At 39.9% G+C, this 12,165-nt stretch overlaps 1 protein-coding gene across 1 annotated transcript in view; it reads right to left on the bottom strand.

Moving 5' to 3' along the window:
* EFEMP1 (EGF-like fibulin extracellular matrix protein 1) overlaps positions 1–12,165 on the bottom strand; it is an 87,605-nt gene that overhangs the window by 52,360 nt on the left and 23,080 nt on the right. The window contains exons 3-4 of the mRNA XM_089669228.1: positions 10,023–10,071; positions 7,749–8,036 (exon numbers count right to left, since the gene is read on the bottom strand). Of these exons, the coding sequence (XP_089525354.1) occupies positions 7,749–8,036; positions 10,023–10,071 (337 nt within the window). The remainder of the gene's footprint in view (positions 1–7,748; positions 8,037–10,022; positions 10,072–12,165) is intronic.

The raw sequence follows: 12,165 nt of genomic DNA, 5'->3' as shown, positions 1-12,165 counted from the left end.
AAAATAGTGAAAATAATTTTTTTGATTTTTTCATTTTCCGAAAAATTATGACAAAAAAAATACAACTTCAAAAAACTCGCCATGCCTCTTATTAAGTACGTCGGACTGTCTACTTTGCAAAAAGGGGTCATTTGGGGGATATCTGTACTATTCTGACATTCTTGGACCTCAAGAAATTAGATTGGCTGTCAGTACTTCAGGATTGATCAATATTCAGATCTATACCATAGTTTGTGAACTCTATATCTTTCCTACAAACTAAAAAATACATCCTGTTAAAAAATCTGTCTATCTATCTATCTGTCTTGTCCGTCCGTCCGTCCGTCTATCTATCTATCTATCTATCTATCTATCTATCTATCTATCTATCTATCTATCTATCTGTCTGTCTATCTATCTATCTATCTGTCTGTCTGTCTGTCTGTCTGTCTTGTCTGTCTTTCTTGTCTGTCTTGTCCGTCTGTCCGTCTATCTATCTATCTATCTATCTATCTATCTATCTATCTATCTATCTTTCTTATCAAATCTCATGTCCACTAGCTGTAACACCACTCTGAAATGTCTCAAACATTCTATGTAAATAAGCAGATTCTTGAGCTACTTCCAGAAGAGAACATTCTTTCAGCATTATCCTGCTGATCCTGTTTTCTTATTGCATGTCCATGCTTATTTTCATCACATTTCCAAGTAGATGGGTGCTTTGCACCTCCTTTTGTGTTGGTGCATTTCTTTAACATCCATTAACAAATGTACCCACTACCAGTCTTGATGAATTACATTTGAAACGATACTGTGTATGTGTTAGTTGTCAGTGTCTAGTACATTACATGAGCAGGGGAGGTGTACTGTTATATTCTGTGTACAAAAGTATTGTAAGTCATTGGGAAAGCCTAACTTCTGGCTCTTTGTCTGAGCCGGGGGTTCCAAGATCAGGCGCACCAAGTTTTCCTGGATTCTGCACACCCTTTTATCACAAATAGGGAAAGGATTTGGGACTCTGTTCAATCCCATTTCAGCTTATAGAAAGCACTATATTCAGAGAGACAAAAAACCCAGAGTGGATGCGAGGAGGATACAGTCCCACTCAAAAGGCATTTAGAAGATCTAGATTTATTCAGCTGTTATAGATTATTAATAATTTATATAAACTAACATGCCCATTCCGGAACAGAAAAGATTGGGAATATAGCAAACAATGCTAAAGGAATGTCTTTACAGATGCGGACAGGGCGGTTGAGCAATGATTTTACCACCCACCGACTGCTTCCTTTACAGGCCACTGGACAAGGTTGCAAAAATGATAATAACTTTAATCGGCAATCATTTGAGTAAATATGACCCAGTTATAACTGCCCTGCATCCGCGTGCAATGCAGGTGGAGCTTGCCAGGTAGTGCAGGCTTTACAGAGTTAAACTAGGCAGAGAGGAGGCGACATGTCACCTTCACACTGCCTGTCAAACACCTCAGAAAAGAGATCCACCATAGATTGCTTTTTTAGAGGGATGGAAAGGTCTGCTGCATGTATAAACGTAGCCTTAGGCAGCATTATATGCTGGAAAATAATGATGTATGCACAGTAGAGGAGTGCAGAGGGTATAACAGTGGACAGTAAGTGCAGGAAAGGTAAAGAGGATGCAGCAATAGACATGTGTGGGAGATGCAACGTGGTGTGGTGGTAATGAACACACTGAGTTCGGTTGCAGTAAAACTTTCCAACATAGAGACACCTTATCAGGAGAGCACCACTTATGAAAACAACTCACAGGCTGAGGAGAGGTGCCGACAGCCTGTGTTCCAGAGGTTGAAGTGCCACCTGGATGGTCTGGTCCCAAACAGGGAGGCTTCCTTCCAGATAGTGAGTCCCTAGCCTGTCCCTTCTCATCGGGAACTTTTCCCTACATCTAATGGATTTCCCTAACAAGCGGGGTCTCTCTCCCTGCACTAGCCACTTGAAATATGCACATCAAACCCCAGGGGCAGGGGCCTATATAGACCCTGCTGATCCAAGATGGCCACCAAGGGTCACATGGCTACAGTGTAGCCAGCTGGAACGCTGCTCCATTGACCCAGAAAACCATAGAGAAACAATGTTTTCCCTAGCACTCAGAATGAGAGCCATCTACAGAGGAGAAAACAGACTGCACCTACCTACAGGCAGTATGTGCAAAAAAGACGTATGGAGGGTATGACATTGGACAGTATGTGTAGACAGGGAGTGCAGAGTATAGCAGGCCATATGCGCAGGAGAGGAGTGCACAGCACTGTGCTCTGGGAGTAGCTGTATGGGGCTGTCTAATGATATGTGCTAGGAACGTTCTGTATCTATGGAAAGGCTGCATTGTCGCTCTGGGACAGAAAGAGTGTTGGGATTATTGAACACCGTCCCTTCTTCTCTTCTTTATAATACAGGGGTTCTATAGTCTAAAAAAGATAATTGGCCAGGGCTAATAACACTGCTTTCACTTGATTTCAGTGTAGCAAAGAAAATACACAGAAAATTGCATTTGGGAACCCCATAGGAGTCTATGGCTGCACATTGATATGCATATAAAATACGTTTTGATGCATTTAAATTCTTTGGCAACAGGTACTGACAGGCCATGGTCAATGGCTGTAAACCTTATTCATTCTAAATTCAAAAATACACTGAAATGCTTGTCAAAGTGAATGTCAATGCACTACAGAAACATATGTTGACACAATGTACCTCCCTAACGCTGCAGAAAAACGTATCTCTACACATACATGTAGCTTGAAGATTGGCACTTACTTAAAATGTATGGGCACCATATCACAACATAAACATCTTAGTCTCATAATTACGTAAAAAAAGTTTTTTCTAAAAGTACCAAATACAAAGCTTAATTTGGAAAGTTGAATGTCCGCTGATGTATGATTCATGTGTTAGTATCCATTTATTGTGAGCCAGAAATCAGGGGAAAGCTGTATTGCTTTCACATTATCAGATTTAAACCCTGCAATGCTCAGAAGGGAGTGGACAACTGCATCTAAACAGAAGGTCCTTCAGTGTTTAGCATGATGTCAGCAAGAGCGTTATAGCTCCCTTGAGTCAACTATTATTTTTAAAATAAGTCCCACAACATCACGTTGCTCGTAAAACATAATTTAGTGCCGCTGGAGTGGAAGAAAAATGTCATACATCTGTGGGTAATTACAACAGGGTGCACATCGTGTTTTCATTACCTCCATAATAAAATCAACTTAAAGTGTGACTCTTGCCACATGCATGCATGCTGTTTGTTTTCCCTCTTGTATAACAACTTTATCAAACGCACTAATGAAATATAAAACTCACACTTCAGTGCTGGGCTGTGATTTCTACTTCAAGGGAAATGGTTGAATGTTTTTGGCGAGTAATAATGTTAAGGCATTATGGTACCATTAAAAGTTTATATTCAGATATTTTGACTTGTTTAGTTTGCTATTTTTCATATACAGATGTGCAGATGATTGAATACTGCTTAGAATTATTAATATCCTTATGCTTATTTTCTGCACTAGGAGCGCCGTTGTTAGTTCTTAGATCTCAGATTTTGGCACCCAAATGTACAAGTACAAATATCCGAACTTTCTAATGCTTACCATACACACTGCATACATACAACTGCATTTCTCTTAGGCTGAATGAGAGTAAATCAGTAGATTCCTCTATCCACGCTAAACGGCATAGATGGAGGAATCTACATGGCCGGCTATTATATTCAGGTAGCGATAGCACCTATGGCTGCCTGAATAACCAAACAATGACTACATCCAATAAAATACAGTCCTGGATCAGTTTATTATTTTCAACCCACCTCAGATTATTTTCAAACTTTTGTTGAGCCAGTTGGTGCTGACAGGGGCAGGAATTGGACAAAATGTGAAGCGCCAATTACTAACCTGAATATTTCTTACTAAAAAGGTGACCTTAAAGTGGTTCTAAAGCCTTAATGTTTTTTTACCTTAGTATTTATTTATTTATTTCAGGTACTTATATACTGTAGCACTGTCAATTTATGCAGCACTTTACATATATATCGTACTTTCACATCAGTCCCTATCCCTCAAAGGGTGTACAATCTAAGGTCTCTAACTTACATTCATACATACACATACTAGGGCCAATTTAGACAGGATCCAATTCACCTACCAGCATGTCTTCGGAGGTTGGGAGTAAACGGGAGTACCCGGAGGAAAACCATGCAGACACAGGGAGAACATGCAAACTTTAGGCAGGTGGTGTCGTGGTTGAGATTCGGACCAACGATCCTAGTACTGCCAGGTGGAAGTGCTAACCATTTAGCCACTGTGCTGCCCAAAGTACATAACAGTCTATGCATTAAGGTAACTAACCTTCTGTTACAGAGCATCCCCCTTCAACCCCCTTACATTTACCTTAGCCAGATCTCAACCCAGAGCTTTGCACAAGAGTTACGGTTTTCCTGGCTCTGGCCTTCCTCACTGGGCAGATTGATAGCAATGGGAGCAACTGGCTCCCGCTGTTGTCAATAAAATCCTGTGACAAGGAAACTGTAGCGAGCCCACGTGAGTGCCCCCACAGAAAGCGGCTATCTATGGGTCAATTTGCAGGGTGGAGGAGCCAGGAGTGGCAGCAGGAGACCCGAGGAAAGTAGGATCAGGGCTGCTCTGTGCAAAACTGTTGCACAGAGCAGGTAAGTGTGACATGTTTGGTATTTTAATTCTTTTAAAAATTGAAGTGTTAATTTCACTTTTCACAGAAAATCTAGCATTCAGGGCAAAATGACAGCTTGTCTTCAAAGAACCTCCTCGCCACACTGCACTGCCGTGTTGTTCCATTGGAGCCCTTAGGAAATAATTTGGAGTACAGGGGAGGAATGCATCCTCCCAGGATGCATTGCTTTAGTCTGAGAGGTCAATTGCTACCAAACATGTGAATGAAGCTAAGACGTCATTAGCCTGGTGTAATTTTCAACATGTTTCAACTTGACCTTACACAGGGTTTGAACTCCCACTCAGTTGGAGGAAGAAAGCCATCAGAGAACAAGGGGGTGGGGGTGCATTTGGGGGGTTTCAAAAGAATCTGTCACTTGAGTCTCTTTATGCTCAATAACCGCCCAACATTTAATCCTTCTCCTTCCTCAGCCCTGAGCATTCATATTTTAAAATGAGCTCTTAACTCCTACCTTCCTTTTTAAATTGCAGGCACCTGCCATTTAGTGCCCCCTCCCCATTCATTCCTATTGCCCATCACAATAATGGGTAAGGAGCTATTAATTTTACCATTAACCATTTAGGTAAGCAGTTTGTTATATGATGATTCGTAAAAGTTCATGATGGCAGGCTAGATACTATATACATCTGCAGTGTTTCAGTGTGACAATTTAGCTGAGTGAGAAGAAAAAAAGGTATATTAATAACCTATATTTTAATTTACCATGTTATTTTCCTCCAGCCAAATACATTTTCAGGAAGTTCTTCTTCAACGTTGAACTCAATGCAGACTTGCAAATACACAGTTACAATACATACAGTATACTGTACAGTATGTCAACAGAATTCCACCAGTCTCCTGATCCAGGCACCTATGCAAACTTGCAAACAGCCCAGCATCTTGGACCTTCTTGAAGACTATACTGCATCATAGCCCTGATCACAGTAATGGCAATCTATTTCCCAGTCTGGTCATTTCTATGCAGGGGAACAGGAGCTAAAGTAAAATCAGCCAGGTATTTATGCTGGTTGCATGTCATTTTCATAATACTTATTTGGAATAAATGGTTCACCTCAGCCTTAACCTTGGAGTAACTAGTTCTTTTAATATATATTTGTTAGCGGTGGGTTAAACAGGATGATAATTTCTACAAATATTCATATAATATGGCAAATTTAGATAAAAATTTCTGAAAATCTTGGCAGTTAGAACACTTGAGAAGCAGCAGTCTGTAAGAGTTTTGGTAAAGCTGAAAATACAGAGGTTTGAGTAGGTTCTTATACTGTACATGGTTTAGGTGGACATCTCTTAATGAACTGCTTGGCAAACAGCAGACTCAACCTTCTCCATTATCACCACTCTTATGTCTTATAACATGTACACATACCTTTACTTGCCTATCCTTTGTGCTACAGTGCCTCTGTCTTTATTTGACTTGCGTGTTCTCTTATGTACTCTCTCTCTCTTTAAACACATCAATTTCTCTAGCTGTCTCTATATATCTCACTGTCTCTTTTCACTGTTGGCAACTTGCTTTCTTCTAGGATTCATCTGTCACTATTTGTATTATACTTTCCTTGCCATTCTTTTTATTTCACCGTGTACAACTATTAAAATAGTGATGGGCCAAACACCCCCCTGTTCGGTTCGCAGTTGAACATTCGAACATAGCAAAAGTTCGATCGCAAACTTCGAACAGGGCACAATTCACTTAGCAGTATCTTACCGCATCTGAGCATGCAGTAAGATACCACACAGCTACTAAAAGCATTCTTTATTGTTTCATCTGTCAGCGGGATACCCAGTTGACAGCTGCATGTAAAAAGAATTTCTGCCAATTAAAAAAAAAGTGTGTGGGCCCCCCCATCCGTACCAAGCCCTTTAGGTCTGGTATGGATTTTGAAGGGAACCCCCATGCCAAAATAAAAAAAATGGCGTGGGGGTCCCCCCAAAATCCATACCAGGCATGCAACCCAGCAGGTCAGCAAAGGGGGGGGGGGTCGAGCGAGCGCTCCCCCTCCTTAACCATACCAGGCCACATGCCCTCAACATGGGGGAGTGCTGTGGGGCAGGGGGGCTCCTTCCCAACCTTATCAGAATCTGGAAACCCCCTTTAACAAGGGGCCCCTCAGATCCCAGCCCCCCCATTCACATAAAAAAGTGTAGTGGAAAAATGACAGGAGACAGTCTTTGACAAGTCCTTTATTAAAAACAAAAATTAAAAAAATGTCCCCCACAGTAGATCCAATGTCAATCATGATGCCCACCGCCACCACCAACCTGAAAAAAGCCAAAAACGCTCCGCTCTGGATTCTGGCTCCTGTCGTCTGACAGCTGCACCAGGATGACAGTTCTTAAATAGTGTGATGATGTCACAAGGAGGCGGGGTCACATCATCATGCGCTGTGATTGGCCAAAGCATTGCACCTGACCTATGGTCACGTGCATTGGTTTGGCCAATCATAATGCACTGTCACGGCGCAGTGCACCGTGGAGCATAGTGGGCAAACTGCCCGCCAAACTCCCTTGCTGTTCGTGTGTTTGCCGAACACACGAACAGCCGATGTTCAAGTCGAACATACAGCCAAACACTATATTAGCATATTGACCTAACTGGCAATATAGCAAAAAGAAACTGATGCTTACTGAAATCTACAGATATCACACAAAAAGATAAAACTGTTTAAGGGATACACAAATGAAACCAGGCTGTTACACAATTTGAAACAGGTGTTTCAAGGTTTCTAAACCTAAACAAAAATATCTCACTTATGTTAAAATTTAGATTACCATTGTAACAGGAGATGCCATCTGCAAGATCAGAAGCTGTGACACCTACTAAGTCACCAATGGGAATCCTGGCCACCTCCATGGATTGTCCATGTGTTAAGAAATTAAACAACTAATGCAATGACTTCCACAACTGCACGTCAAAAGTGTTATACTTCATTTACTCTCCCACTGATATGTTTTCCGTGTGTTTTATGGTCCATTCCTGGATATACTTTTTGGATATACTTAAATCTTATAAACTAAAATAATTTTTCTTACCTTGGCACAAATTTTGCGCATTTAGTTCATAGCCAGAGGGACATTGCATCAGCTGCGGTGTGTTGGGCACTGGTCGTGCTGCTTCCGAAGGACTATTGGGTCTTTCCACATATGTGCTCTGACTGCCAGTTTGCTGTGGTCCTGATGGCTGTGAGGATGCAGAATCTTCGTGTCCATTATTTACCAATATCTGGGCTGTTCTTGGTAGACAAAGGTATCCTCCGTAATGGTTGACACATTTCATTCCTCCCTTACAAGGTTCTTGCATTATACCACATTCATCAATATCTGCAATTCAGTGGAAATGGGGACAACAAGATCACATTCTGGAAGGTATGATGCTACTGAGGCTAGCATTGCCCTATCTTTTAAGAGAAGACTTACCTTAGATTGTACAGCTAAGCCTTAACTTTTACAGCCCTATGTCTAAAGGGCAGACATCTCCATATGCTTAATTCTTCTTCAGAGCATTCAGGGATACTCAAAATCCAGACACACCTCTGCTCCCCACAGATCCATTGGGTGGCTTATGCAGGCAATAGATGGTTCGTTTATTGGCCGACTTTTTGAAAGAATAATCGGACAATTTTTGCACTGTTAATGGTGCAATGGCATTGGCCGATTTTCGCGGCACCTCCTCATTTCTTTTATCGGTCATGCTGGAAAATTTGCAAAAAACAGCCGATTTTCGCAATCATTGGTGGCAACAGAACGACCGATGTTTCATTTTTTGGATGAAAATAGGCCGATAAACGAACCATCTATGGCCTGCATTAGTGTCTGGTAGGAAGACAAGGGGCCAGGTCACATGGAAGATGTAGTAGATAATTGCATAACAGAGTGCCTGGGTTTTTGGGAGCTAAAGGTACCTGCTCTTTTAACCATAGGCAAGAAAAGCACTTGTAATAAATTAAAAACATTAAAATCTTTATCCCTTTATCTGCATTTTATTTATGGATGTGCAGTTTAGAAGAAAATAATATTCCATAAATGTATGGGCTGGTGGCAGGAAATTAAGCTTGCCTTGGACTACTTTTTGCCTCTGTAGTTTCAGACGCCAAATTATGTAGTACAGACAATTAAATCCTATTCAAAGGTAAGCCATCAGCAATCAACAAATTAGTTTAATGATACATCATGGCTATCGATGAAGTACTTCTACTATTATTACTAATCCCTGCCAATAATTACTTCTTCCATGCAACAGTCTCTACCATAAAGAATTACCATAAAGACTCTCATGCTAAATTAATTTCAGAGTTGGTGAATCGCTGCTGTAGAGAAACAAATAATCCACGGTGCTGAACAGGTACCTGGGCCTAGTGACCAATACTGGACAATAAATTAAAGGGGCATTGGACACTAGGAAAGGCCCAAACACAGCCTTTGCTTGATGTATATGTAGACAAATGTTTCGTCTCTCTATAAGGTCAAATTTATAAATACCCACAAAAAAGAAGGTTAATTTGAGTAATCAAATCCTCTGGTTCAGGTTTTCCCAAAGTTGGCATAATACCACAACTGACAGAGTTAACCTCTGGTTGAAAATTTATGCCTGCTCTTTTACAAGATATACAGCTATATATTTAACTGTACATGTTGAAAAAAACCTGGTTCTTCTTTAGAATCTTATTTCTTTTTCACCGTCCCTCCAAAGAGTCCAATATGTAATAAACACAATGCTCATGTCAACCAGAAACTACAGTATTGAGCACTTCCAGTGCAGAGTTTAAAGAGCCATATTCCATCTATAGTCTACTGGTTTCCACTACTATGAGAATTTTCTCACATAGGGAAAAATCTCACTCATTGAGGTCTATGAGGATTTGCTTTTCAGGCCATGGTCCTGTTCTAAAACTCTACCTCTGAAATGTTTTGTTGGTGGAAATGTTTTTAAATTTGCCCAGGTAAATGCCCATTTTTGTACATGTTTATTTAAGTTTTTAATTATATATTTTAATATTTATGTAAGATCAAAATGTATTCTAAAAACTATTCAACCTATATAATATATTTTGCAATGCACTAGGCAACAGTTTAGAATTAAAATTCATGCAAATTATTTTTGAAATATTGGAAAGTGGGTAGAACAGGGATTTAGGAGTGTGGACCAGAAGTATGTCTTTCTATGGACTATATTGTGTTTATTCTTCCTTTCAAATGTGCCATGCAGAAAACATATAAGTGTACCATGAGGAAAATGAATGATACACAACAATTTTTGAAACAATAATTTACTCACAAACTCTCATACACTAGCAGAAGAAATCTTACCTTTACATTGCTGTCGTAGTGGGTCCCACTCATACCCATCAGTGCATTGCTAGAAGGTAACATAAGGTTGATATATTTATTGCCATTTTTTATAGATCTCAATTTCTGGCAGGTCAGTAATGCAGTGTTCCAGGAAAATAGCTAAATGCCTACAGTAGCTAAAATACTGTATATGAACTAAAACTGGCTCCCAAATAATTTTGTTTGAATGGTTTGTGGATTCACACATCTGGGCTGCACTGCATAGCACAGAAGTTGACACTTTTTTTTTTATTTCCTAGTTCAGCTTAACAGCTTCCTGGGCCATCCATCTGCTCATAGAGCAATAAATTATCAGCAAGATATTGCTGATTCATTGGCCACAGAGAATGTCTGAGACAAAGAGATGACATCTCTTTGCATACAAAAAAATTAAAAAAGAAAAAGAATCATCACCTGGTTATGATAGAAGTATGCAAATCACAAGAGTAACTGAACAGAATAACAAATCCTTTTGCATGTAATAATTCATTTACATACATTTCAATAGTGTATTTAGCCATTCACCTGGATCTCAAATTTAACTGTCAAAGCTATATCTGAAGATATAGCTTTGGAAGTCACGTGACGATCGTGACGTAACGCGTAGAGCGCGTTGACGTACTTCTGGTAGACGCCATCTTTGTACACCCAGTACTTCTACAGCAGACCCATAACATGTGGTAAAAACTGCCTGAATATATCAGCTATACTCTGAGTGTTTACTTGGCATTTTTTCCTTTAAAGTTATGATTAAACACTATGAAAGTCTCTCTTGCTTGCTTTTTCATGGCCTTGTTATGAGATATATATGAACCTAATGAGCTGTACTGCAGTGGTCTGCTGTTGGAGGGAGAGCCAGTATATAAGGAAGCTACCTTGAGGTTATGTGGAGCCACTGGAGCCTGCTTTATATGATGTTATAAGGTGCGGAGTCATCTGCTGGTTAGGATCCAGGTGATCCATAAGGCGTAGTCGCCCTTTGGGATCGCAGGAAGGAGGTGAGGAGGCATTGCAGCCATTTAAGGATATTTATCCACCTGAGTGTGACACAACCACTACAAGCACCTTATTGATGAAGATTGAAAACACTTTTAATTGTGTGTTTTTTTGCACATTTCCTTGTGGACTTTTTTACCCTTTAATTAAGTTTTTAACACTGTGTTTATGTATTTGATGTTTATTGGGAGTTTTAGCACCAGTCACTATTGTTTATAGGTATCCCATTTGTTGGGACTCACTGTGTCACTTTGTACATTATCCCTTGCTGGGATTGGGGATTTTAGTCACTTTATTGCAGGTCCATATGAGACCAGATTTTGTATGCACTTTACCACTTGTTGTTGCACAATTTTAAGATCCCTGAGGATCTATCACATATGTATGCATTATTTGATTTGAATTTTGATATTTATTATGATATATATTATTTATCTATATTATTTTGCGCTACACCAATATTATTTTACATATTTATTATGGTGCACCACCCAGCTGTAGTGTCAGTGTCTTTGTTGAACAACGATTTACTCTTTAAAGTGAAACTTTAGTCAGAAAATTTGGTCTTTCTAGATCACTTCAGGCGTGTCCCTCTTGTAGATATAGCTATGTAAAACTTAAAAATAGGTGCCTAGACTGCTTAAAATCCAGTAATACACTGTTTCACCCTGCACTGCACATGCTCAGTTGCTCTCCATTTTTAGGCACTGTGCCGAATTTGTAGAGGTCGAACTGCTCACAATCTAAAGATTAAAGTGGAATTAAACTGATTAAACAATTGAAAAAAACTGTTACATTCCCAGCACTTGCCAGGAATGCTGTCACATGTGCTTGTTTTCTCAAACCATCAAATGACTGATGTTATAACTATTCATATGTGCAGCTCCATGGCAGTTGCAGATCAAATAAATGTCATCTTCCTTGCCTGAAAAGGAGAGGAGGGTTTAGTTCTGCTTCAACTGCTGCTCAGGGCTCTGGGCTTCAACAGAATGGCAGCCTCCAGCAAGAAGAAAAAGGAACAATGTTGAAGGCAATTTACAGCACACACTAATTTTGGTAGCATAATGTGGAATGTACTGTATGTTCCTTGCTAAAGAACATTATTTTTTAATCAAATGTTATGATT

The sequence above is a fragment of the Staurois parvus genome, unplaced genomic scaffold, assembly GCF_062004578.1.
Source record: "Staurois parvus isolate SC_StPar_1 unplaced genomic scaffold, SC_StPar_1.0 ptg000070l, whole genome shotgun sequence".
In the NCBI taxonomy this organism is placed as follows: domain Eukaryota; kingdom Metazoa; phylum Chordata; class Amphibia; order Anura; family Ranidae; genus Staurois; species Staurois parvus.
Note: the sequence above shows the minus strand (reverse complement) of the source record. Positions and strands in the feature narration are given on the sequence as shown.